Genomic DNA, 27,964 nt, shown 5'->3' with positions numbered 1-27,964 from the left:
CCAGTTTTCCACATTTTTTGTCAAGAAACAGCATGGGGCTTTCTGACCCTTCACAGGAGCCTGCCATTTTAAGGCGGCTTTAGCCTATCTGGGATCAACATGCCAGTAGTTGGGGTCTCTCAGGTATCCCAGGAACTCCACCCTGTGCTGTTGAAAAGATCTGATTTCTGGGGTTTGACATGGAGTCACCACTGCTGCAAGTGACTCAGAACTTTCCTGGCATAGCCTGTTGCCTGTTGAGCACTGGAGAACATGAAGATGCCGAGAACACCATGAGACAGTTAACAAGCAGAGTATGCAGAACATTATGTGCAGAACCATGGAAAGTGGTCAGAGTACAGGAGAGACCAAATAGTATCACAAGATCCTCATAGTGTTTGCATCTGGTTCAGAAAGCACTTTTCCGCTCATTCCCTTCTAGCATCCAGGAAGTGCAGACTTTCTTAGGATTTGCCAACTTCTTCTGATGATTCAAAACATGCTTTTTCAGTATCATGGCTCTTCTAGTGGTACCTACTTGGAAGGGGCCTCACTTCCCATGGGCATGAGAAGCACACACAGCTCCTGAGGAACAGAAAAAGTTATTCACCACATCCTGCTTTACTGTCCTGCACAGGTCTTGGCTGGCATTTCGTTATGGAAGCAGATGTCTCTGGGCCAGAGGGGCCATACTGTCCCATAATCGAGACCAAAGCAAGAGCCATGCCCCCATGTCTTTTTCTTTAGACAGATCGCTCCCACAAAAAGGAATTTTGACCTCTAAGACAAACGGCACCTGGCAAACCAAGCTGTCTCTGAGGAGTGGTAGCGCACTCTTGAGGCAGCAGAAGAACCAACAGTGGTGCTGACCTACCACCAGAATACAACTGGCAGACTGCCCCAGGCTCTGGGGTAGGCGAGTCCTACCCAGCTCATTTTGTGGGTGTCACAGACAGACATAGACTTTAAATGGGCTTGCTCTTCACACTCAGTTTCCAGAGTCAACTGATTTGTGTATTTAGTGACCAACTATTTCCCCCGATGGAGCTCCAGCACTCCAGTGCTTGACCACTGCAAACTGTTTAAATGAACTAAGTCATGTGGTTTTGGATCACAGGGCCATTGTGTCCCACATGGCCACAATCCAGGTTGTTCTGGGATATTACTGCTGTTGATCATCTGATGTCCCTTGGGATATATGGTACATGGATAGGCTGTAAAGATTAGCCATATCTTACTAATAAACCCTAATATAATTGTGCAGTCCCCACTGAATGGCTCTGGAAGACCATAAAACCACAGAATGGTTTGGGTTGGAAGGGACCTTTAAAGACCATGTCATCGAACCTCCCTTCCATGGGCAGGAATATCTCTTACTAGATCAGGTTTCTCAAGATGGGAAGCAAGAGATCTTGAAGCAGCCTACAGTGCTGTGCTGCACTTCTACACATTGACCACAGCTTCCTGCAGGAATCTGAGGCTAATCTGCAGCTGATGGGGAGCCTGAAGACCAGGCTCTGTAACAGTCAGCCTTGGGCTTGAGGTGGTCCAACCCACCTGCCATGAAGCAGCAGGGCTGGGGCTGCTCTGCAAGGGATGACAGTGAAAAGCCATGGGAGATCACATCACAGGACAGCGACCTCACCGACCAGGACACAGTACCCAAGCAGGGCAGCCTGGTGACAGTAGCAGCTGTTGACAGTCACAGCGATCACCAGAAACCTGAGATGGCAGGTCAGGTCCAAGTGGAATCCATGAAATTCAGGGAACAGAAGCTGCAGGATATAGGACCAGGTACATGCCTGCCAGCAACACAGCTCAGGAACGGACTGGAGGCCAAGGCTGGAGCAGAAAAGGAGCTACCCCTGCAGCCATGCTGGTGAGCGTACACCGATGTGTCTCTTAGGCTCCAGGTTAACTCCAGTGCAACTGAGAGAGGAGAATGTAACACAGACTAACCAAGCACAGGAACTGGCCCCAACCACCTTGTACCTTCTAACTGGAACATAAAACCCAGGCCAAATGTGTCTTGAGAGTGTTAATCTGACCACAGATTGATTTCACTGTCTCTTCTGGTCCTTCAGTCATCCATTCCTATGCCCATGATGAAAAAGTTGCACAAAGATTTAGGAAAACTTTTAAGGGTGGGAAAGGAGCAGAAATGCAGGAAATCAGGCCTGTGAAACCACCTGCTCTCACTCCATAATGAATAAGAATTGAGTATTCCAACTTCCTGATTAAAGGCAAGGACAACCTTTGTGGATTTTTGTTTGTTTTATTTCAAATAAAAGCCTTGTAAGTATACTGTGACCTGGGTTTTGATCCTAAGCAACAGCAAGAATGGTCTCTCTCTTGTGAAGTGCTAATGTGGAAATGCCTGAAATTATTTTGAATATAAATTGCAGAATTCAGATATAAATTATATTTCCTACCACATTACAAACTGCACTTTATAGATAACACTGGACTTCAAAGCATGAAGAATTTGTAGCTACTCAATCTATTTTCACCCTTAAAATTTAACTGTATGGATTATGTGTGTTATAACCAAACAGAACAACTAACTAATAAAGATGCACTAAAAGAGAGGTAGATGAACAAAAAATATATGCCTTGCCCCAGACCAGCTTGAAAAAAAAAAAAATCACATTACTGTCATATGTGCACTCACTGCATTAGGAGAACATGAAGTTACCACTGAATTAAGCAAATTAAAATGCCTTTTTTGCCTGGTCCAGATTAAGACCTTTATAAAAAGTGTGCTATAATTTAGAATGAAATGTTAAATATAGGGAATATTATTTCAGTATCTACAAACCAGAAATTCCCAAAGTAAAATTGGATCTTCAAGCACTGCAGGTAATGAAGAAACATAGATTTCACCACTAACATTTTTGTCTGAGGTAGGCTGATATCCTTGGTGTTATTCTAGTCTCACTTCCTCCTGCTCACACACCTCTATGCTTTTTTGACACCCAGTGGGACTACACGATGCAACTGGACAAGCACAGTGAAAGGTCACTCATTTTAAAACCATACCATTCATATGCCTAACAGCACCGTGTTTTTTAAATATGCACTTGGTTGGACTGTACAATTCTCTCCATACTTCAGCTGAGATAGCTCCTTTGCTTAAAAATTACTGATGACCATTTTAAATACCTAAAGCTGTGCGTGTCTTATCTGGACAAATCCACATCTTGTAAATTGAATCAGCCATACCATACAGTATTAAAGAAAAACATGCAGAAATTTTCCTAGTAAGTTACTGTCATTTAACTTTTTTCCAAGGCACAGTACACAAAAGAAGTCCTGCAATGGCAGAGCAGTCTACCACATGAAAATTTTAACCTTCTAATGACACAGTGGGAAATGTTTTGCTTCTTCTTTGTGCCAAGTGACATAAGGCAGCACAAGAAGCAAAACAAGGACATTCAGATATCCCTGGTTCTTCATCAGTCACAATGAATACTGGTCCCCTACACAAATGAGAGACACAATGTTGGAAAATATAGGAACATAATTTTATTCTGTTAATCTGCGTATGTATTGGTACAGCTGTTCTGAGAAAGCTTCTGAAGAAAATTTTTCCTTAACTCTCACTCTCCCAGCTGCTCCCATTGTGTCCTTTAAGAGAGGATCTCGCACAATTTTTTCCATGGCGTCAGCGAATTGGGTTGGCAGAGGATCACACAAAAATCCTGTAACATTATGCAAGATTGATTCTAAAGGACCACCTGAATTAACTGCTATAACTGGACATCTCATATACATTGCCTCCAAAGGGACAATGCCAAAATGTTCATTGCTTGGTGTATAAAGCACACATACAGAGTTACTAAAAAGAGAGATTTTCTGTTCATCTGAGAATGATCTCAGAAAAGTCACATGGTCATTAACACTAAGTTTGGCTGCAAGTCTCCTCAGCTCTTCATAGTGCTCCACGTTCTCCAGAACTCGCTTATCATAACCACCTGCCATAACCAGGTGAACTTCATCCCACTCATGAGAATCAAGCCTCCCTCGAAGTTCGTGCAAAGCTTCGAGAGCCAATGCTAGATTCTTTTTCCTCTCATACCTATTAATGGAAAGAAACAAGAACTTTTTCTTTTTCGGTATCAGGTCAGCTATGTCTGCAGGAACAATTTCTTCAAAGCTACTGATGTTGAGCGATGGGTAGAGGACATCTGGGTTTATATGAGATAGGGACTTAAACGTGTCTTTGAACACGCTGGCAGTAAACTTGCTGTTCACAACGATACAGTCTGCCATGCCAGTCGTGTACTCTTCCAGCCAGTCAAGTGGCCATCTGTAGAGGCGCTTTAGGAAAGATTCTCTCTTGGTCAGAAGTTGATCAGGAAAGTGACAGTAAAACAAAACCTTCTTACGGGTTCTGGCCAGTCTAAGTACAGGAATGCAGGCAGACACCTAGTGCAACCGGAGAGAGGGGACAATAGGAGAGGTTAATTATTTGTTACAGTGCCACCAGTGTGTACGTGTGATTTCAAACCCATGCTCTGGGACTGAGTGCTTTGCAAGCCAAGTGCCTTCTCCCTTCTCCCCTCCACAAGCACATCAAGTTGTACTCCCTCATCCAGGACCCCTTGTTGTGGCCCTATAATTTCTCCCTGAATAAAGCACCCTACTCCCCACCTAAGCCCCATCATGCCCCAAGACTTCTCCAACCACCTCCTCCTGCCACTACCACAGGTGCTGGGAGCAGAGCCCAAGGGGCAGTGGAATCCTTTCCCTCCAGCTGCTCCAGAATGTAAGAGAGAAATTGCAAAACTGATGTGGAATACATCAAGATTATTGCAATTCAGGATATTCTCTGTATACTTTCAAGCCTAATCAGCAAGAAAGGACACCCAATCAGAGGACCAGGCAGCAGCTAGCATTCCTTAGTCAACAACATCCTGGAACTAACAAGCCTTAAGGACACAGTAAATCAAGATGTTGATTTGTGTCTATGTATACACTGCTAACTTCGCAAAATACTCCAGGTCCATGTATCGTATAGCTAAACTGTGTTCATTATAACACTAGAAAACACACCTACAGGTCAGAAATACCCCTGCTCAGGTGAAGACCGTTTCCCTGAGCACGTGTAGAAGTGAACTGGGTTATGCAACTTGTATAGAATGACAGAATCAATTAGGTTGGAAAAGATCTCTGAGATCATTGAGTCCAAACGATAACTCACCACTACCCTGTCAACTAGACCATGGCATAAAGTGCCATGTCCAGTCCTTAAATATATCCAGGCATGGTAACTCCATCACCTCCTTGGGCAGTCCATTCCAATGTATAAACACTCTCTCTGAAGAAATTCTTCCTAATGTCCAAGCTGAATCTCCCCCGGTGCAGCTTAAGACTATGTTCTCTTGTCCTGTCACTAGCTGTCAGGAAGACCAACCCCCCCCACCTGCTAGAACATCCTTTCACGCAGATGTAGAGGGTGATAAGGTGACTCCAAGCCTCCTTTTCTCCCAGCTAAACACCCCAGCTCCCCCAGCTGCTCCTCCTAAGATTTGTGCTCCAGATCCTCTCCCAGCTTCACTGCCCTTCTCTGGAAATTATTAACCAATCACAACATAGTGAGAGACTGCACTTGGAAAGTTACTAACTCTGAATTTCTGTGTATAAAATATGGTACAGAAAGCCTGATGGGGTGTCCTTGATTTGTCGAACACCAAGGAGCAGCCAGGCTTGCACAGCTCTGAAATGAACAACTGATGTTTCTCTCTTGAGTGTATCATTATTGGCTTGTTGCACTCCACATAATGAATCAGATTTTGTGGGGATTTGATACTCCAGGGCTCTGGAGCATCTATCTCATGAGAGACTGCAGGAACTGGGCCAGTTTAGTTTAGGGAAGAGAAGACTGGAAGGGGATCTATTAATTCATATAAATATCTCTAAGGTGGGTGTCAAGGGGATGGTGCCAGACTCTTTTCAGCAGTGCCCACTGACAGGATGAGGAGCAGTGGCCATAAACGAGAACACAAGAACTTCTACATCAACATGAAGAACTTCTTTACACTGAGTGACAGAGCACTGGAAAAGACCGCCCAAGGAGGTCGTGGAGTCTCCCTCTCTGGAGACATCCCAAACCCACCTGGACGCGTTCCTGTGTCACTTGCTCTAGGTGACCTTGCTTTGGCAGGGGATTTGGAGCAGATGATCACCAGAGGCCCCTTCCAACCCTAAGAATTCTGTGATTCAGTGAAAAGCAGCCCACAGCCTCCCCGCCTCCCGTCGGGCCAGCGGCAGCAGCGGCGCTCCTGCTCCCACGTCCACGTCCGTCTCCGCACCTGGTCGCACACGAAGGCGTCGAAGGTCTCGCCGCTGAGCAGCAGCACGTAGAGCGCCACGAAGGCCATGCGCAGGGCCGCGCACAGGGCGTGCCCGCGGCCGCACAGGCTGCGCGGGAGCCACCCGCCCGCCCGCCGCACCGCCAGCCCGCGCGTCTCCGCGAAGCACCGCCCGGGGTCGTAGTGCGCCGTCCAGATCTGCACCCGGCAGCCCCGCGCCCGCAGCGCCAGCGCCGCGTCCACCACCAGCCGCTCCGCGCCGCCCAGGCCCAGGTCCGGGTGCAGGAACAGCACGGACGGACCCCCTCCACCCGCCTCCTCCTCCTCCTCCATGACGGCTGCCGCGGGGACGGGGGCGCATGCGCAGCCCGGCAGCCCCGGCGGGACACGTCAGCCTTCCTTCCCTTCCTGCCGGGCCTTCCCGCCCGCCCCGCCCGCCGGGCGGCCCCGGCGCTGCCCGACGCGTCGTTCCCCGCGCTCCCGCGCCGGCCCGGCCGCTGCGCAAGGAGGGGGCGCGACCGAGGTGTCACGGGCGGCAGCGGTCTCGGAAAGCGGCCGCCGAGCGAGGGGTGTAGCGACAAGGGGCTGGTGTTGCTCAGGCATTATCCTGGGAAGCCGCATGGTCCCGGGATGCGCGTCGCGGGGGCGGAGCCTGATGCGGGCAGGGACGTGGCCGAAGCGGCTGTAGCGGAGCGTGTGTGAAACCACGCCGAGCTCCAGCCAGCGCCGCCGTCATGGTGAGGGGCTGCCCGGGGCGGGGGGCGGCTGAGGCGGCCCTTCCCTGCCGGCAGTGCCCGCCGTCTCTCACCCCCTCCCGCTTCTCTCCTCTCTCCGCAGCCCGGGCCCAACCCCAGCGCCACCAGCGTCGGCTCCTCCGGCCGCTCCCCTAGCAAGGCTGTGGCTCCCCGCGCCGCGGGATCCACCGTCCGGCAGAGGTGGGTGCCCGCCGTGGCTCCCTAGTGGGGGCAGCTCTTGCCTCCGTCGTGCCTTCTGCTTGCCGGGCCGCCCGGGCCGATGCCTTCTGCTGACGTGGCAGCACAGACTGATGCGAGTCCAGAGGAGGGCAACGGAGCTGGGGAAGGGTCTGGAGCACAAGTGCTATGAGGAGCGGCTGAGGGAAATGGGGGTGTTTAGCCTGGAGAAGAGGAGGCTCAGGGATAAACCTTTTCACTTTCTACAACTACCTGAAAGGAGAGTGTACCCAGGTGAGAGGGTCATTCTGTTCTCCCAGGCAACTAGTGACAGGATAGGAGAGCACAAGTCTTAAGCTGTGCCAGGGGATGTTTAGTTTGGACATCAGGAAGAATTTCTTCACAGAAGGGGCAATTAGACATTGAAATGGACTGCCCAGTGAGGTGGTGGAGTCACCGTCTCTGGAGGTGTTTAAGGGAAGACTGTATGTGGCACCTTGTGCCATGGTCTGGTTGACGTGGTGTTGCGTCACAGGTTGGACTCGGGTCTTTTCCAACGTAATTGATTCTGTGAAGTGTATTGTTTCTGCCGAGTCTCTTGGGCTGTTTGGTCCTAGAAGCTAATGGAGTACTAACATGTTGTTCGGTCTTTGTTTCCTTCTGTTGTCCATTAAAGGAAAAATGCCAGCTGCGGGACAAGGAGTGCAGGCCGTGCCACGTCCACAGGGACTGGTGGGATGTGGCGGTTCTACACTGAGGACTCTCCTGGGCTCAAAGTGTAAGTTGGATTAATGGGTAGTGGCAGGCTTGGGAGCTGTAGAGTTCCCTTGCTTATGTAGTCTTGTAGTCTTTGAATTAATAATAAATTCTCAGTGTTCTGGTGTGCATGGGAAAACTTGCTGGGTTGATGGCTGGGATGACATATTTAATCTGTAACCCCAGAGAAGTAGCTTTTAATGTTACAATGGTTTTTAAAAGGTAGGTACAAGTTATATTTTGTAATTGCCAAAGCTTACCCTAAGTGGTCTTGGAAGACTGTGAGCATCACTTTGAAGTTGAGAAACATCACTTGCCTCAGTGAATTTAGGCATCTATGGTCATGCTTTCATTCTCTTTTAAGTAAAAATTTTGGGGTTTGTTTTACAGTAGCTGTGTTGTGACCCTGTGCACCCCTTGAAAATACAATATAACTGATATACCATATGCTTGCATAATCTCTGGTGTTTTTTATTAAAAAGCTGCAGATAAATTACTTTAGCTGAACTTGCCTGCCAAATAGCATGCCAGTACCTTGTCTATCTCCGTTTTTACAAGATGAATATTCTAAGATTATGGTCAAATACCTAGTAATATCCCTTAAACTATAAAGAGAGCCTAAGTTTTTACTTTTTTGACCAGTTTGAGTCATTTGGATGACTTTCCCAAACAAACTTTGCAGCCCAATATTTGGGTAACAAAGGTGTATTTCAGCTGATGAGTGCCTCCTAAGTTATATCCCAAGAAGGAATTCGTGCTTATTGTAGAATTACAGTTCGTGACCTCTTGTTCTTACTGGGTTGAAAAGTCTTGAGGTGCTCAGGGCTGACCCTGTTGCTTGGGTTTTTTTTTCAAATCTATTAATATTTTCTTTTGAAGTTCTTTAAGAGGGCTGCTGCTGGCTGCAGAAACAGAACACTTGGGGAAGGGCTGGTTATATGCTGCTTAGAGATTGTTCCATGAGTAATCCTTCCTTTGAAGTTGTCTTATGTGTTTTCATTTTCATATGTGCTTGACACTTCAAAAAACAAAATGTATCCAGCAAACCACTAAAGTAGTGCAGTTCAGCCTTGCTTACTGCATTCTGAGTGCGGAAAGGAGACAAGGCAAAAAAAAGACAATAAGCAGCAATAGCGTTCTAGAGCAAATCTGTGCAGATAGGCAGGGCAACTGTTTTCTCTGTTGTTTGGTCTACTAAAGTTCAATTAAAAAATTCAGTTAAGCCAAACAATAAGAACCAGAAGGACGTTAGGATTTTTTTTTAATAGACTTGTGATACAAGCTTTAACAATTTTGCTAGGTTTCCTTGTGAATCCTTTGATTTCACTTTTGGTGCTGAATGGCCATTTAGTTCTTATCTTCAGTGCAAGCAGATCAGTAAAGAGATTTTCCCATCTATTTATGTTGCAACACAGTGGTTCCCAATTTTAAGGTTTGGAACACTGGGAGTGTTTTTTTGAAGCTACTTTGGGTAACTGTATGCTCAGGCTTTTAATGGAAGAATCAAATCTGTAAAAGTGAGTTGCTTTTACCAATCACTCCATAATAGATATAACATTTTCTGAGCCATGGGTTGGTAGCAACTTTCTTGCTTACAGCTTTCCATGTATTTTTCTAAATTTTTTTTTTCTATATCAACCAATTGTTATTTTCTTTGTCATGTTTAGTAGACTTTAAAGTGAGAATGGGTTATCAAGGGTTTGTGATTGCCTTGGTGAAGTGCTTCAGCTGAAACTGTTTTTAGAAGTGGTTGTGATCACTACTGCATAAAGCAATGTGAAAGCGTAGCCTGGTAGTGGTGGTGGGTGGGCTTTTTTGGCGTTTTTTCATATTGTTTAAAATGCAAGCTCTTAAAATTGCTATGAAAAATACATAAAACCGCCTGAAGACAGGCTAATTCATACTGGCTACAATGAGGGGAATTCTGCTCCAGATAAAAAAGTTTTTGTATTTTTATGTTGTGTAGAATTATGTTGATGCTTTGGGTATTTTGTATCTGTATTCAACATCCAAAATAATAAATATGTTGAATAGGCAAGTTGGTTCCCCTCAAGAAAGTTCCTTTATTTGCATTACAAGATGCTTCAAGATGTGTATGCCTTTGAAAACAACTATTAGCAAAGGGAATTGTGGGGGATTTGGTTGAGAGTGGGATATGATATTTTTTTCTCTTTAAAGCTTGGAGATTACATGCTTTGAAAAGAAAACTAAACCAAACTTTTCCTCTTTTTGGGTCACTTGGTAGCTGTGGTTCCTGTATCTTGTCTTGAGCTTTCCTGCTTAAAGAGCTATAGGCAGCGTTTCCTGTGGGTAGAAAGTCAGTCAAATTGGGCTTGTGCCCAATATGCAGCCTTATGACAGACATTCTGAGAATGCACAGTACCAAATCTTTAGAGGTGTCTGAATCCATTTATTTTTTTGTGGTGGGCTGAGCAGATGCAGGTGTGTGGAGGAGAATCGCAGGGTTCCAACAGGTTTTCTTTGGGACTGGGGCAAATGAGGTATGTGTGTCAGAATTGGAGAGCTGATTATTCTCTAGGGGTTCAATGTCATCTGCATGTTTAAAAAACACACTGAATATACAGTCAGTCCCCACTGTTTATTTCCATGTAGTTCTGTTCTGATTATTGCTGCTCCTTTGTTCCTGAATGTCTTTGGCAGAGCGCAGCTTACCTATTCCTACTGCTAAAGGCTCAAATGAATTAAGTAGTAATTCAGATACAGTGTGAGGACTTTCTGCACCTAATATAATTATGATTTATACTATGTAGCATATAAACTTAAATGCATAAATATATAAAAATAAATATAAATTATAAAGGAAATATATATATATATTTATATGTATAAATATATATAAAATGCTGGGGTTTGAGAATTGCATTCTATTGCTTAGTGAAAGATAGCCCTTGAAGGGGTTGCTTATGTAGTCACCATGTATGTGGACTTTGTTTATTTTGTTATTGGCTTATTTGCTAAATGCTTTATGTCTGTGTTCAGGGTTCTCCATACCAAAATAAGTATAATAGATAATAATTGAGGTTTAAAACTCAATGTAAGATTACAGTTGTGAACATTTGAAGTATGTGGATCATGATCTTGTAGAAAAATACGACAGTAAACTCTTTGAATCCCTTTTCAGTTTCCTTTTTTTTACTTTGTATTCAGGTAGCATTTACATGCTTATAATCAGTACCCTGGAGGGTAACACAGGCTGGATAACAGATTTCCCAATAGCATGCTGAAAATCAGAAATGAGATTGTTGTATGAAGTGAGTGGTATGAAGGAGTGTTGAGTGTGTGTAGTCATGTAATTGTTGTATCTCAGAACAGCATGAAACAGCTGATTGAAGCTATCAACATGCACCCTAAGATTAATCTGGTTTTTTAAAACATCACTATACAATTTCTAAACAATCTATAAAAGTAACAAGGAAAAAAATACTAGTTTATTCATTTGAGGTAAAGATTTAATGATGGAGCTTTGCCACTTGGTGTATGTTTTTCAAGAAAGCAGAAGTCCCCTCACCCACTGCTGCCATTGTTTTCAAATGAAATAAAACCCCTAAAATAAAACAGCTAATGAGAATTTTATGCCAAAATTTTAGTAGCCGCTAGAGGACTCTGTTGGTTTTTGCATCGGACTGCATCTCTGCTCAGGTGGCTATCTGAGTTGTAAACACAGAGGATATTTTTCCAGAGACTGTGAAAACAGTGATGCATAATAATGAACCATTAATGCCTTTTTAAACAAGTGAGGTTTTTGTTACTCTCTTGTGCTTTTTAATGTACATTTAGGGTGTGTAGAACTGTCTTTAAAAACAGTGGCAGCAGCAGCAGTTTTTGATAGAGATGGCTATCTCATTTCTATGGGCTTTAAGGTATTTCTGTGGGAAGGGGAGTTTTCTTGTATGATTTCTTATGAGCTGATAAGCTCACTTGGCTGATAATGACTGGCCTTTGGGCAAGACAGGCTTCTTTTTTATGTTAATGTATTTTCTCTTTATTTTTAGTGGACCTGTTCCAGTTTTGGTCATGAGTCTTCTTTTTATTGCTTCTGTGTTTATGCTGCACATCTGGGGCAAATACACTCGTTCCTAGACTCAGCTGCCAACTTAAAGCATACATCTTGGACCAAAACTATGGTGGATCCTGGTTGTTCTTGGAGAGAGACTGGGGAAGCTTCCTATCACCTGTTGAAGTCCTGTCAACTTTGGCTATAATACCGAATTAATTTCTCAATTCGCTACTTGGGCAGCTTTAAAGCCTGTCATGGGTCATTTTATATTTGTATCTGTACACTTAGAATACAGGTATTGCAATAAAAGTTGTATATGGAAATAGAAAGAGTCTTAACTGTATTTTTTCCTCTTCCAGCATACCACAGCTAACACATGATACTTGTGGTTTTCATATATAATCATATTTCTGAGTAAACGCTATTTGACAGTTCAGACCAGATTCTCCCATCTCTACATTGCTATGTAATTTTATGCTAGAAGATCTTTTTTTGTGGATGGAAGAGACAAAATCAGGTTCTCAAACATGAGAAGGTAACCAACATCCTTGTTGAAATAAAACTGAGGTACTGGTGCTGAGGTGGTTATATTCTTGTGTTAACTCCCAAAATATAGCTGTATTTATTTAATTTATTTCCTTAATGCAAGTTAAGCTTTACTCAGTGCTCATTATACATAAAAGATATATAAGTATGCTTGTTTTTTCAAACTGCACTTGAGGAACAACATGAACTGGTACCTAACTGATTTTAAAAAGAATAATTGCACAGCTGTCAAAGACATTTTTCACCCTCAGTCACATGGTGTGATTCTTGGGACTGTCCTGTGCAGGGCCCGGAGTTGGACTTCAGTGATCCTTGTGGGTCCCTTCCAACTTAGGATATTCTGTGATTTGATGACTGGAGGTCCAGACTCTTTCAAGGAGAATTAAATGGAATGGGAGGACTGGAAAAGTAATGACTACATTTTAAGTAACAGGACATGCAAATAGGCTGAGATACAGCTAAGTGTTGCTTCAGATAATCACTCCAGTTCTGGATGTTCTTTATTTTCCTTTTGAACAGTCAGACAGCTTTCCCTTCTCTTTTTAAAGATATCTACATATCTGTGCATTAGCATTTCTCACTGCTAATATGGTCTTGAAGTTGAATAGAATTATTTTAGCCTGCTGTTCATATCAAGTCCTGGTTGAGTATCAGTTTATCTTGGGAAAACAATATTCTTGGTTATGCAGCCTTGATAGAAGTGCCAACTGCATGTTGTAGAAGCAGCCTCCCTTACCAGCTTCCTTAAAGCAGTTCTTAAATTAGCATTACTTCTGAAGAGACCAAACTGTTCAGAACAAAAACAAGAATAAGGAATGTGGTCTTGGGGCTACAGAGATAATTGTTTTGAGCTGTGCTTATGCCGTAGTACCCAGTATAAATGTGGAGGGAAAGATAGAAGACTTGGAGCAGAAACTGAAAATTGTCTTAGAAAATGTAATAGTAGGAAGGTTATGTTTTCAGAGGTTTGGAAGCTGAGGAACAGGGAATTTTGGAGACTCAAAGGCAGTGGGGTATCAGAACACTAAATTGATGGAAACTGATACAAATAAATCATGTATCAAAGGGGAAAGGATCCATAAATCATTTACCTCTACGCATATGGAAGGGAAGTTAAACCACAAGGGAAAACAAAGTAAGTAGGGGGGTTAGCTCAGCACTTCAAAAGGCAGAGATAAGGATCTCTCCCTTAAATGCTTTGCTTAGCAAGAAAATAAAATCTGCACAGTCAGCGATTTCATCTTAAGGCAAGAAAATGCAGAGAAGACCAAATGCAGGTCACTTGTTCTGCTGACCATGTGAACAGACTGTGCTAATTTGTGGTGCTCAAAGGAAAAGGAATGGAATACTCTAAAATAGTGTAAGGGTAAGGAATAAGGAATAACAGTAATATCTAAGTAGGTAACCTCTTCTCTACTGTTTTTTCTAATACACTGTTTGACTGTTTTCTAATACAGCAGGAAACAATTTTCTTTGAAACACTTCTGTTCCCTAAAAGCTGCTTTCCCACATCAAGTAATTCCATTTAAAGCCCTCCACATATTTTTTCTTTTTTGGTGTCCTGCTGCTTCTAAAGACCAGCATTGGTGATGACCTTGGAAAAGTGATGAGCGGAAGGCTTATTGCTGTACAGCCTTTTGATAAATTTTTAGTACATTTAAATACATATTAATACATTTAATTCAACTGAGTATAAAAGTGTTGACTATTTTGATAGGGCTGTCCTTGCTTAAATATTTTGTTTTCTAGAATGGCCTGTGTCATGGATTTTTGTATGCACTGTCAAAAGAGTCTAATGTTTCTAGTTTTGCACAAATTACTTCCTACCCTTTCTTGGCTTTATATTTTGTGTCAGCTTACCTCTGGTGATACTTTAGTTGGATTCAGCTAGCTGAAATATCCATAGTTTTATATTCGTTGTACTTCATTAAAACCCAGATACTCTATATTGTATGTTTTCAAGTTGTGCTTATTTTAATTATTAACATGGATGTGTTGGATATTCATGCTCATATTCTTAGTATTTCATGTACACGAGTTGTAGTGGAGTCTTGCAACTGATGTTTATCAAACTTCAGCTCCAGAGAGGTACAGGTAAAGAAATGCAGGTGGCAAAGACTTACCAGAATTCTGGCTAATAATGAATGTGAAATTCTGTTTGACCTGGGTGAATAAATTACAGCCATACTGATAAACAGTAGGTAATCTGTGATAGAGAAAGCTAGTCTTTCAGTAATAGGTAGAAAAGAAGAAAGGACAGTCATTTGAAAAGCTTTGTATCAAGTGACTATGAATTAGTAAGGCTTTGGATTTTTATGCCTACTGGTATGTGATTGGAATACAAGCTCGACTGAGCTGACTGTTGTAAATATCTTTACTTAAGTGCTGCAGAAGGCTCTTAAGTCCTCAAAGATCTTTACTTTGTCTCCTTAACAATAAAGATTCAAGATATCTGGAAGAACTTGTATTTCCATAGAAGAGATGATAAAGTACTAGAATCTTTTATCCTTGATTTTAAAAAAAAGTATTTACAACCTCAGACTCCATTATCCCTCAATTGAAGAAGGGGTTTATAAGGAGATGGTTCTGTTGCACGAGTCCATCTGTGTCTTAAGGCTTCCCTCCCCCTCCCAGCAATAGGTCTGAGTATGTAAGCAGCTTCAGCCTAATTTGCCAGAGACATAGAAGCTGAAAGACACCATTCTTGAGGGTTGGATGGACTAGGTAACTGATGGTCAATGCTCCTTCTGCGCAAAAGCCTCGCTCGTGTTACCTAGGAAGAAAAGGGGGAGAGAGTCTTCTTCCTTTATGAAAGGAAAATTTTTGTCTTTGCTCTTGCACCTATTTGCACACTGTAGTCAATCACCCATGAGCTACTGATCTGTAGGTATGTGGGCTTTGTTAGTTCCAGTGTTTCAGAATTGCCTTTCACTTTTGCCATCTGTTTAGAAGCCAGATGTACTGCACAACACACACACACACACATGCTCTTTTCATTGGTTTTTGTTTGGTTTTTTTCTGGAGAAAGAGATGACTTCAAAGTCTAACTTGTTACATACTTCCTGCTTTAGTAATAAGGCTGCATTGGCATCTTTGTATTAGCTGTTGATAGAGATGTGTTTCAGAGAAGGCTCTTTTCTAGACATGGCACTGGTAATATACTAAGAATATTAATGATTCTCAGCTTAAGATCTCTGAGGAGGACTCTGCCTTTTGGCTCTTTTTTTTTTTTTTTGAGGGGAAACTTGTACAGCATTTGTGATTTCTGCTTTGATTTCAGAAGTTGCTGAAAGGAAAGGCAGGCAAAGCAAGAGCAGGTGTGAAGTTACTGAGTATATCTCATCCCTGACATGTATTGTTATCTTCTCTTCTTCCTTCTGTGGTTTAGTTATCTCTTTTTCTCTGGAGGCCTCTGAAGATACTGAATTGTGCCATGTAGTAGGATAAGGCTCTGATGCAGAGATATGCAGGTAGTAACAATAACGAACAGAACAGACCCATTTTACTTAAGTCAAAAAATCCAAGTTCAGACGTGGATCACCACAGATTTTATACCACAATGGCACATTTGGCAGCAGGTTGCAAATAATTATCCTTGTTTCTTATTTTGAAGGATTTTTCACATGGCTTCCTTTCAGAATAGTATCAGCGACTTTTTGACCAAACAAAAATTGAGGAATTCTTTGAAGTTACACTTTTATTTCATAAAATAGAACTAAGCAAAGCTTCCCATGCACTGCTTCCTCCAAAGAGCTTCTTGTCTTAAAAAAGTGAAATTCCAGCTAGTTTAGTGTGATTTTTTTTTTTTTTTTTTTGGTTCAAGCATTTATCACTGAGTAAATATACTGACCTGGTTTTCTTCTCAGATACTATAGAGAGATAGAAAATGTGTTTACAAATGCTGCAGAGCTAAGACATTATCTCAGTGAAATGCTTCCAAAATCAGAACTAAATTTGTGGTTAGTATGCTGTGGTTTCAGAGGGGCTGCATTCCCAACATTGCTTAATTATCAAACACTATTCTGTAGACCTTCCAGTTTATTAGCTACTGTTTTGATTGTTTTCCTCGTAAGGTAATAGGAAAAGAACCTAAATTCCCAAGATCGGCTGGTAAGTAATATTACTCCTGTCTTACATAAATGCTCCATGCAGTTAGAGTGTGACATTTGTTGTAGTCAGTGAAGGAGAGCATATGTGTTCCTCACCTGAGGAAGACAGCTGTGAGGGAGAAAACATAACTGCATGATACAACTGCACAGAAGTTTGTAAAGGACCAAACTATTGTAATTCAGTGTGAATCTGAACCTGATGCAGTTGTGGGGTTTGGTAGACGTCACTTTCTAATTTTGTTCCATTTTTGTTTCCATATTCCTTCCTTTACTTCAAAAAGTAAATTATGAATAAAATTAATTAAATGTAATATTAAATACCTTTTTAAAATTAATATGTTTAACTTTCTTTAATCTCAAAGCAATTAAAAAAATTCTTAATGATTTTTTTGTTTGATTGAAATTATAATGAAAAGAAATTGCAAATGCCAACATTTTCCATGAAATGGAAATTCAGATTGGAACCTGCACTTACCACTAGACAGCTACGACAGTGTGAAATAGTATTGGAAATGTGGGTATATGTCATAGCAAAATGCACTTTGGTAGGAACTTGATGATGTAATCATCAAGGCTTGATCAGGTTCATGAGGGCCTTGTGCAATTGCATTTTGAGAATCTCCAAGGAAAGGGTTTCTCTGAGTACCCATCCCTGTGCTTAAGCACTCGCTGGTGAAGATACTGTTTGTTATATCCAATTAGAATTCCTTTGTTGGACCTTGCAGTGATTGCCTCTTGCTGTGCATTGCAGGGAGGGCTCTAGCTCCATCTACTCTCTAACCTTAGGTGAGGGCAGCAGCTTGTTTTACCCTCAGCCTCTTGAGCTAAACAAATATGGTTGTCTCTGTCCCTGTGTGTCATGTGCTCAAGCCTCCCACCATATAAATATCCCTCTTCTAGATTCTCCAGTTTGTTAGTGTTTCTTTTGCACTGGGGGCACAAAACTCAGTTTTCCAAATGAGTGTGTAATAAAGGAGTATCTTTAGGAGAGCTTCGCTTGACATGCTTGTTGTGCATCTTGCTCCATGGTTAGCCCTCTGTCTTGGTGTGACTTTATGATGTGTATCCCCTATCATCATCATCATCACCATCATCACCATCATCATCATCTTTCACTGGGCAATCAGTTTTGGTTGTGTGATTTTTTCTCATGGTAGGAGCAACTGTCATTGGCAACAGCCACCTTCCTCTCTGCAAGGGTGTGCCACTGGTTCATGTCCAGTGTGTCCACTGTGCCATTCTGTGCAGAGCTGCTCTCTGGAGAGTCAGGCCATGTCTCACTGCATGGAGTTCATCATCCAAGATACAGGACTTAACATTTGTCTGTCCTGTACTTCAGGAGGTTTTTGTTGGCTCATTTTTCCACACTGCTAGGGTCCCTGAAATTGCAGTGCTCTTCTCCATCAGCTACCACTTTGCGAAATTTGGTGTCCTCATAAACTTGCTGAAATGCAGATAATGAGACCAATTGCCTTCCTGCCAGCAGCACGACAGTGAGTTTGCATCACTGCAGGATTACTTTAGGCTTCTGTCCCTGTTTATGACCATCCTCAAAAAACCTGATATGTCTGGGCTTGAGTGTAAATCTGGCACTGAGATACTGGATTTCACATAAGGACAGGCTCCAGCCTCATGCATGGAGGATGCAAGTGAAAACTCAGACGTGCTTGAGAGTGCCTTCCCAAAATTCACTAGGCACTGTTCCCAGGCCTTCTGCTTATTCATTTCTCACTCACCACCTGTGCATTCAGATCTATCTGCTGGCTCATAAACTGATTTATATAAAGTTCTAACTTCTCAATAGCCTGCACCATTTCTGTTATGTGTAGATCTCACACAGACTATACTAGAAGATGCCTAGAACATGCACTAGGTGGCCAGAGCAACACATAAAAGTTAATTTCTGGTATGATTTCAGTTGAAAAGTGTGTTTTTCTGAATTTCCTCTTAGCATTCCCAGTGAATCCAGAAGAAGGAAGAAAACTTCCAATCACCCTGTATTCTTTCTCCCCTTGAACTGACTAATTCTGTGAAAGGAAAAGGGGCTCCAGGAATACAACTGTAACCATTCTTCCAGGCACTTCTTTGCCAGTAAAATGGATCTTTAAGATATTTTGCTAAAATATGTTAATGCCACTGCATACCTGTGTGATACCTGTGTGTCCAAGTGCTCCATTTGGTGGACAGCTTCTCTTCCTCTTGTCTCCACACAGATTCTTAGGTAACTTTACCAGTGATCCTGTTTCCCATCCCTCTTGTCTGCTCTCTGGCTTAAGAGCCTCTGGCAGGCTCATTGTTTGTTGGGATAAAAGTCCTGGTTCTTTCTCTTGGAACATTTGTGTGTCCAGAGTCTCAAGGCTGAGTGGTTTTCTCCTCATTCTCAAGACAGGAGGCTAAAAGCATTGAGGAAGAACTGTCTTCATATAATGCCAGGTAATTGCCAGTGCTGACCAGCCAGGTCCCGGGTAGTGGCTGAAGCGTGGATGTTTTCCAGGGAGTTTGGGTTAGAATGTTTACACCTGGCTTATCTTTGCCATATAGACATCAAAGCTGAGTGGGAGAAAATAATATCTATGTCTCAAAGTTCACTTTCCCTGCTCTTGCAGGCAATGCAGCATTAAAGCATTTTACAGACTAGTCAAACTCCACAATTTAAGATTTATGAACTTCCCATGTCTTCTCTGGGAAGGCACACTGGAATAAGTACAGGAGTTATCTACCTCCCTGTATAAAAAGGCACCTCTTGGTAGTGAAGTTGTAGGTGTAGTCATGCCAGGTTTAGTAAAATCTGTCGCTGATTCACAGGCAATGTAAATACGCCTGTACTTCAGGAAGATGGTGTTGGTGGAAGTCAGTCTGTGCCTTACCCCTACAATGCATGAGCATCAGGTAATGAAAAGATATCTTAAAAAGCCGCCTACTCACCATGTTGTGTAGAAAAGTGCTGTGAGACAGTTGTATTCATGCTCCAAAACCTGTTCCTCCACCATCTACTGTAAAACAGTGGCTTTCAGATAATGCTGAAGTTGGGAACAATACTGCTACTGATAATTCATGGATCAGATTGCAAGGAACTTTGTCATAAAAACTGGCATACATTCCAAACACAGCATCCTATCTTACTCTAAGTGTCTTTGTGAAGTACCCAACTGTGAAAAACCTGCAGAGGCAGATTAATGTGGGAGAGTGATGGCACCATGGGTTCTGGCATTCTAGTGTAACTCCATTGTGCTGTTGTAAACCAGCACATGCATGGAGTCAAAGCTGTACTTTAGCATACAAAGTCCCATTTTTTCACTGTACATTTAACACCATCAGGTCCTGGATTTGAAAGTGTAACTGCAATGCCTAATTAGCACGCCCATGCTAAATATTTCCAGTACCTTCTGTGACAGAAGAGCTTTCATGCAGTGCTTCCCATCCTACATTTCCCTTCTCACCCTCATTTGATGCTGCTGGGTAAAACCCCTATAGCACTAAGAACCACTGCTACTTACTAGCTATTAGTAATAAGCTATACCACCATCATTTCATTATTCACCCAGTTTCCTGCCTTCAAACTTTGGCCAGACTAACCCCTCAAGTTCTTTTCTGTTTTAAGAAATCATAACACTTCTGCTCACCTCCTGATAACCTCCTGAAAAGTAGCAGTTGCTACTTTGTAGGAGGGCATCATTCGTGTGTTAATGGTGTGAGGTGGTTGGAACTAGATGTTTTTTAAGGTCCCTTCCAATCCCAGCCATTCTGCAGCTCTGTGATTCTATGTAGCTCAAGTTTGGATGTAGTTCACTGAAGAATTGACTTGGTCTTGGTCTTTGTTGGTCTTGCACAGGCAAGACCTTTTTCTTGCTGAGAAAGGCAGTAAACATAGGTCATGTTCTTTGTTGCTGTGTGTGATATAAAGCTGTTTACATCAAAGCAATGCCAGTGCTTTGCTCCAGCTTTCATTTCCACACTGCATCAGTGCCACTCCCAATTTCTTTGTGTATGTGCCCACCTTCATTCATTGCCAGAAAGCACTGCATGGATTTCTGCTGAGGGGATCTAGCGTCATCCTGCCTTTTCCAGGAAAAAAACAAATTGACATGAAAACATTGAGTCGGTCCCACCTTATGACATTTGCTTCTAAAACTGATCTCTGTGCATTAGGGGGTGTGTTCTTTTGTCACATTAAAGAAGAAGAAATAATAGTGTTTGTCTCAGGCCAGACTTGCTGAGTTGGGCTGAACCTTGAATATATGTATTTTCTATGAGATGTATGCTGTCCTTGCATGGAAGTATTGTAGAAATGAAAGAATTTAATCTTCTTTTGTATAGCAATTCAGTGACACAGGTCAGGCTGGAATTCAGGATTTCTGGGGTCCTTAAGTTACAGATATTCCTCTATGTAATGCTGTGCTTGGCATAAAAGTATAAAGTCCATGTGAGTTAGCCTGTGCATGAGCTCTGAGCACGAGGAAATACCGGAGGATAGTGGCACAGTGTGTCAGTTTACTGCAGAGATTGGCTGTGTCCACCTCTCACCCTATGTGATCACCCTCAATATAGGAAAGACAGTGATAAATTGGGGCTTAATAACATCCTTCCTAGAGCTACACAGAGGTCGTAAAGAAGCTGAAGGCAGTCTTTTCATGGCAGTTCATGGCAGGAGGACAAGAAACAATGGGGTTAAGTTGAAACGAGATACATTGGATATAAGGAGATACCTTGTCACCATGAGGATGGTCTAGACACAGTCTCCTTTCTCCACTGGATGTTTTCAAGATCTGATGGATAAAGCCCTGGGAAGCCTGGTCTGATCTCATGAGTGACCTACCTTTGAGGTCTAGGTAATAGAGGGTTGCACTAGATGACCTTTCAAGGGGTCTTCCAACCTGAATTATCCTATGACTGTATGATTCTTGTGGAGCCTTTATGACACTGACACGAATGTCTGCATCCTCTGGAACTTGTGATGTTTCTGCTGCTTTGCTGCACAGCAGGTGATGGGAAGAGCTGAAGGTAAAGCAGAACCTCAATAGAAGTTACTTCAGATTTTCAAAGGTCTTGGAGAGTTATGGAGAGAAAGAAGATTCTTAGTTTTATCTGTTGGTTTATTCAGTCTTTGGAGCTTGATTTTTTGATACATTGAACCAAGTAGAGTTCCATGATATAAGGTAAAAAGTAATATAGTATATATTGCAAATAAATAAGTCCCATAAATAAGTCTGCAGGAATTATCAAAACTGTACATGCTACTCCATCTACTGGGGAAATCAATAACAACTTCCAGTATTTAAGAGGTGGAGACATTCTTCAATCACAAAGGCAGGGTTTTTCCAATCTGTTTTGTATCGGTAGGCAAGTGTCTTTGCTTTTGTAATACTTACACTACACAGGATAGACAGGAAATCTTAAACTGTTTGGGGCAATTATGATTTTTGAAAAATTCTGCAGGTATAATTACTATTTTTTCTCCTGTTCCCTTTATTTTGAGAGGAGTCACTTAAATCAATGTGGTTGAGAGGTTGCAAATGAAACACACACCCCTTGGCCTCCTCTTTTCTATGCATTGTAGACTCAGAACATGAGAATGTTTGCTAAACTACCCGGAGCAGACCTCGGAAGTCAGTCTCTGTGGTCCAGGATTGCATTCTGTCTGTTTGTGAAGAGCTTAGCTCAGTGGTCCTTGATTAACCCCTCTCTAAACAACATTGTCCACTGAAATTTTCTTCACCAAATTTTGTAATGGCTCTGCATAGAGGTAGGTGAGAATGATGGTGTTGAAGGTGCCTGAAAATAACATGAAGCATGTTAGCATGAAATTACAATCTCATATCTTTGGAAGGTAATAGATGTAAAGGTCACACAGCCTCTTCATGAGCTATGAGACTCCACGTCTGATAGTAACTTCTCTCTTGAAATAAGAGAACCTCACAAGAAAAAAGCCATGAAAGAGTAAGGGCTGAGCTAAGTATTATTATGTGGCTTTCACAGGTGTCTTTTTCTTTCATTACATAATCAGTAACAACCGCTTTTTTCAAAGTAACACACATTGAAATGGAGCTGGAGAGGTCCGAGACAGTGAGCTTCAGTCTAAATCTGCATTTATGTTTTGATATGCAAACAGAGACTGAGGATTATGTTTACTGTCCTGAAGACTCACATCTACTGTTTATTTCCATATTTTGAGCTAGAGAAAGAGCAGTAAGCACCTATCAGGAGTACAATCACTTCTTTCTGGTGAGAAGTAAGCTTTCATTTGGACCAGAGAGTGTTAAAGTGCTCTTCACAGCCATGAAGTCTTCAGTTGTGCTCCTTTTTTGCAATGAATAAAAATGTGTGTTTGTTTCCTGTATGATGGCAAATTTGTAATTCAGACATTTGTCATGGAGACTGACTGATGAGTAATGAAGTCTAGTCCCTTCTAATCTAGTCTGAATGAATATTTGATCTCAAAGAGAGCATTTGCATCACAGTCCCTGTCGCTTCCCAGAGGTTCACTTGATCTGAAGACAGGAATTCTTGAGAGGTTTTTTTCAAGCTCAGAATTTGACTGGAGACTCCATCATAAAGCATGGGTTCAAGGAACAGCTGTAGCCTTGTAGCCAAGTAGATAAGGTGTTTCCATTTATTGTTAGAGGCCACAGGCTTTGTGCCAAGTTAACAGTGGAGACTTCTGACCCTGTTGGGCTTTGTATGGACTTGTCTTGACCTATTTGTAGATTTATTTTTAGCTTATTTACCTGTATTAATGATTGTCTAATGACCATGTAACTGTTAATTACTTCTTTTTAGCTTTTGATCACTTCGTACAACTGTGTGGTATAACACCTAATCTTACATATTTTTTGTAACTAGAAGATATTAATAACAAGCACTTATTCTCTGTAGAATGAACTGTGTATGACTGATCCTGGAATAAAGCACCTTGTGGGTTACAGGGACAGGATGATACTACAGGCCCCAGGGCTATGAAGAGCTTACCAGAGGTTCCTTGCAAGCAATTGAAGAAAAGCAGTCTTTAGAAATGGGTAAAACCAGTTAGGCATAACAAAAGAACTAATACTAAGTATCTGACACATGTAATACACACTATATGGAACAGTGTTACACATGTGTAACATAGAGTTGGAGAACAGTGAAGAAAGAGCAAGGTGCAGAGGGTGCTAGAAAACATGTAAAAAGGACTCCAAGCAGATTCCAAGTTGAGATGGAAGAAACCATCAGCATCATACTAGCAAAAGATTTGAACACTGGGAGCTCACTGTTCCTCTCCCCCTGCTCTGAGGCTGTCCTTGTTAAGACCCAGAGGTGCGGTGGAAAGGAAAGCACACCACCAAAAAATGGGTTGGTATATCCTGGGCATAGTGACCAAAAAATGGTAAGAGCTTTCAATTCTGGGTGAAGTTAGGAGTGGTGCCAGCAGAACTTGGACTTCCTACAGGCAGACTTTGGCGTGTTTAGGAGATTGATTGCCAGAGTCCTGTGGGAGTCAGTCCTGAAGGCCTAGCCAACATGGGTTTATGAAAGGCAGGTCCTGCTTGACCAACCTGATGTCCTATGACAAAGTGACCAACTTAGTAGATGAGGGAAAGTCTCATCTATCTAGACTTCAGTAAAGCATTTGACACCATTGCCCACAGCATTCTCCTGCAGAAACTGGCTGCTCATGGCCTGTACAGGTGTAGCCTTTGCTGGGTAAAACTGCCTGGATGGCTGGGCCCAGAGAGTTGTGATGAATGGAATTACATCCAGCTGGTGGCTGATCACAAGTGATGTTCCCTAGGGCTCAGTATTGGGACCAGTCCTGCTTAATACCTTTATTGACAGCCTTGATGAGGGGATTGAGTGCACCTCAGTAAGTTTGCAGGCATCACCAAGTTAGGTGGGAGTTGATCTACTGAAGGGCAGGAAAGATCTGCAGAGGGCCCTGGATCGGCTGGATTGATGGGCTGAAGACAGCTCCATGAGATTCAACAATGAGAATGCAACAACCCCAGGCAGTGCTGCAGGCTGGGAGCCGAGTGGCTGGAAAGCTGCTCAACAGGAAGGGACTTGGGGGTGCGGTTTGACAGCAGCTGAACATGATCCAACATGTGCCCAGGTGGCCAAGAAGGCCAATGGCATCCTGGCTTGTATCAGAAATAGTGTGGCCAGCAGGACAAAGGAAGTGATAATTCTGCTCTACTCAGGACTGTTGAGGCTGCAGCTCAATTTCTGTGCTCAGTTTTGGCCCTTCCCTTCAGAAAGGACGTTGAGGTGCTGTGAGTGTCCAGAGAAGGACAACAAAACTGATGGAGGGTCTGGAGCACAAGTCTTATGAGGGTCAGCTGAAGGAGCTGTTGTTGTTTAGCCTGAAGAACAGGAGGGTCAGGGAGGACCTCATCACTCTCTACAGCTCCCTGGAAGGAGGTTGCAGTGAGGTGGGGATTGATCTGTTCTGTCATGTTTCAAGTGCAAGGATGAGAGGAAAGGGCCTTAAGTTGTGCTAGGGGAGGTTCAGGGTAGATACTAGAAAAAAACCTTTCACTGAAAGTGTGGTTAGGCACTGGAATAAATTGTCCAAGGAGGTGGTAGCATTGCTGTCTCTGGAAGTCTTGAGGAAGCATCTGTATGTGGCTCTTAAAGCTATGGTTTTTGGGGTGATACGGTGGTGCTGGGTTGATGATTGGATGAGATGATCTTTAAGGTCTCTTCCAACCTTAATGATTCTGTGATGCTAAAATGTTTGTGTATATACAATTTTAAGTAATATAATTTGAACTGTGAAGCATTAGTGTCATTGTAACTGGGTGGGTAATTCTTTTATTAGACTGTTAAGATTTCAGCTAGACTCACAGTAAGATCATGGCTTTGTACATATCTTATGTTCCCTTTGCCCTTAACTTTGCAAGTTTATCCAACTGATGGGAATTCAAGCAGTCTATAATATAACCTAAATGCAATGATTTGGTAGCAAAAGTTAGGGAACAGTCATGAGCTGTGTATCCCTGACTGGTAAAGTAAAAGTATCTTGGGGTGGCCTGTCTTCAAGTGGTACATGCCCACCTTTTGTTATGCTTAGCTGGAGCAAATGAATCTGTTTCCAGAGATTTTTTTTTTCAGAAGAGGGTAAAGGGAAAAGCTGTACTCAAGGAAGGGGTGTGGTTATGTCGTGAGTTGCCCTCATCCTAGACAGGCAAGCTGTATGACTTTTTAGACTCTTTAGGAAACACGGCTTACATGCTCCTCTGGATGACACTACTGGATTTGGCCTTCATGCACTTGACCCACATACACTGAATATGTGGTTTAATTTATGAGATATTATTTGGAGATGTTTCAAGCAGTCATCATCCTCTGATACCAGCATTTGCCATCTTACAGGATATCCTTTAAGTGCTGCTAGAGTCAATCTGGTTAGGTCTTGTGAAGTCTTCTGCTGTTGAGGCTTCTAAGGAACAAGAAGGAAACCCACTAGATTTAGAGCTTATTTACTTTGTCTAGCAGTGTGTACAGTGATTTAGGTAGAACCGTCATTACATTTCAGAAATTGTACCAAGACAGCTTAGCTTGGGAGCAGATCTGTGAAGAAGAGTCTGTGATGGTATTTAAAGAAGAGCATCAAAGACAGAGGAAATTAAGCTGCTACTGTGCTGTTTTGAAAGATTGGAGAACAAGCCACACAGATATTAAGGGGAAATATTGTAAGCCATAGGCCATTTCCTGTGAGGCCAAAATGCAATCCCTACAATTCAAACTGCTCTTCATATGTGTGAAGGACAGATTTAGACCCACGAGGGAAAGAAAAGCTATGAAGAAGAGGAGGAGGGCTAACAGCTTACTTCTTGGCTGTTAACATTGAATAATTAAGCACTAACAGCCAAAAGGAAAGCTGTTGTTTTCCTAGTCCAAATACCCAGCCAGGAATAAAACATTAAGCAGCTATAGAAATTATGTCTTTCATTTTCTTTTCATAAAACAAACGACTAAGTTAAACAACATATACTTTGGATACGTGGAATATAAGTGTGTTTCATATAGCCAGAATTGTAATTTCTGGAATTTGGTCTTTGCATTTCATGGGTAAACTGAACATGGTGTGCTCAGTTTTGTTCCTTAAAATTCACTGGGAATATGTGGGAATAAAGGCTGGTATCTAAAGCTTTAAACCATGACCACTTTATGGTAAAGAATCCCCTAAAGTGCTTGTGTATACCAAATCTTACCTGTTTTGTTTTTTTCCATCTGTGTTGTTTGGTTCAAAAATTTTGTTATTTACTAACCTGGTCCTGCTTCTGGAAAGTAAGTCATTTTTCCATGCTTTTACTGATGGAGGGTCTGAAGGTGTGGCATTAGGCTCTGGCCCCTGCCACTTTTGTAGTCTTTTTACAAAGGCTGACCTTTTGAGAAGTTTTCAACCTGCAGCTTAAGCTTACCAGAGAGGGGAATAAAACAAGTTTTTTACTGGTAGATTTTACTGGGTCTAAAGTGAGGATTGTAAAAATCTGAGTGAAACAGAGACACCACATTCATGATTTAAGAGTACAACCCATACCCATTCACACGTTTTATACTGTAAGGAAACTCAGTGGGGAAAAAAAAGCCTAAGAAAAAAAGACATATGAAATGAAGGAGATGGCATTCAGCATGTCTGACAGAAGAAATAGCCCCCAGAGCCAGAAAATTGTCATCAGGTAGCAGTGATATCAGTCTAGAGCTCCTTCCAGCTTTGGATCACAGGGCCCATCAGCAGAGCTCCCTGTATACAGCACCCCTTCACAGTCACTCGTCAATCAAACAACTCTGAAAATAAAGACCACATGCCATCAAATTTGTGGAATTCTTCTCTTCCTGTTTATGCACGAACTGCCAGATCACTTATGTTGCTGCACCAGCTTTCTGTCCTCAGAGAGGTGGGTGATTTTCTTTTCCTACTGTCAGTGTAGATAAGTCCTTTCACTTCTGGTGTCAAAATTAAACAACTTCTGGTTGTTGTAAGACAGTTTCATGCTGCATGGGACACTGAGGACCTTTGTAGGAATGCAAAGCAGTAGCTTTGAAAGGCTGTTTATTCACCTCTATAAAGACCCTCTGCCATCATGGATAGGGAGGTATAGAAGGATGGATCCAGAATACCATGTTTGCCTGTGCAAAAGCCTTCATACTTGTTTGTATTGGTTGGATTCAAGCACTGGAACTGGAAAATTGCCCCAAAGATGCAGTGTATGCTTGTGTGAAGGCCACAGGAGCAAGGTAGAGAGGCTGTTTACCTGCACTAGCTCTTGAAATGTTACTAAAGAGCAGGATGTCATTTGGCCTGGGCCAAAGCTGTGCAAGAAACAGTGCTCATGCTTTTGTGGGAAGGCT

At 42.4% G+C, this 27,964-nt stretch overlaps 2 protein-coding genes across 2 annotated transcripts; one reads left to right on the top strand and one right to left on the bottom strand.

The window, feature by feature from the left end:
* Positions 1 to 3,485: 3,485 nt before the first annotated feature.
* On the bottom strand, positions 3,486 to 6,660 carry ALG2 (ALG2 alpha-1,3/1,6-mannosyltransferase). Its single transcript, XM_048289577.1, has 2 exons — positions 6,294 to 6,660; positions 3,486 to 4,407 (listed from the first exon to the last, which is right to left on the bottom strand). The coding sequence occupies exons 1-2, from the start codon at positions 6,624 to 6,626 to the stop codon at positions 3,505 to 3,507; spliced, it is 1,236 nt and encodes a 411-aa protein (XP_048145534.1). The 5' UTR covers positions 6,627 to 6,660; the 3' UTR covers positions 3,486 to 3,504.
* Positions 6,661 to 6,843: 183 nt separating this feature from the next.
* Positions 6,844 to 12,307, top strand: SEC61B (SEC61 translocon subunit beta). Its single transcript, XM_048289570.1, has 4 exons — positions 6,844 to 7,030; positions 7,131 to 7,228; positions 7,881 to 7,982; positions 11,974 to 12,307. Exons 1-4 carry the CDS (start codon positions 7,028 to 7,030, stop codon positions 12,059 to 12,061), a joined length of 291 nt encoding a protein of 96 aa, XP_048145527.1. The 5' UTR covers positions 6,844 to 7,027; the 3' UTR covers positions 12,062 to 12,307.
* The last annotated feature ends 15,657 nt before the right edge of the window (positions 12,308 to 27,964 follow it).

The sequence above is a fragment of the Corvus hawaiiensis genome, chromosome 30 (assembly GCF_020740725.1).
Source record: "Corvus hawaiiensis isolate bCorHaw1 chromosome 30, bCorHaw1.pri.cur, whole genome shotgun sequence".
NCBI classification, from domain to species: Eukaryota; Metazoa; Chordata; class Aves; order Passeriformes; family Corvidae; genus Corvus; species Corvus hawaiiensis.
The sequence above is the reverse complement of the archived record's forward strand: the minus strand, read 5'-3'. Positions and strand labels throughout refer to the sequence as shown.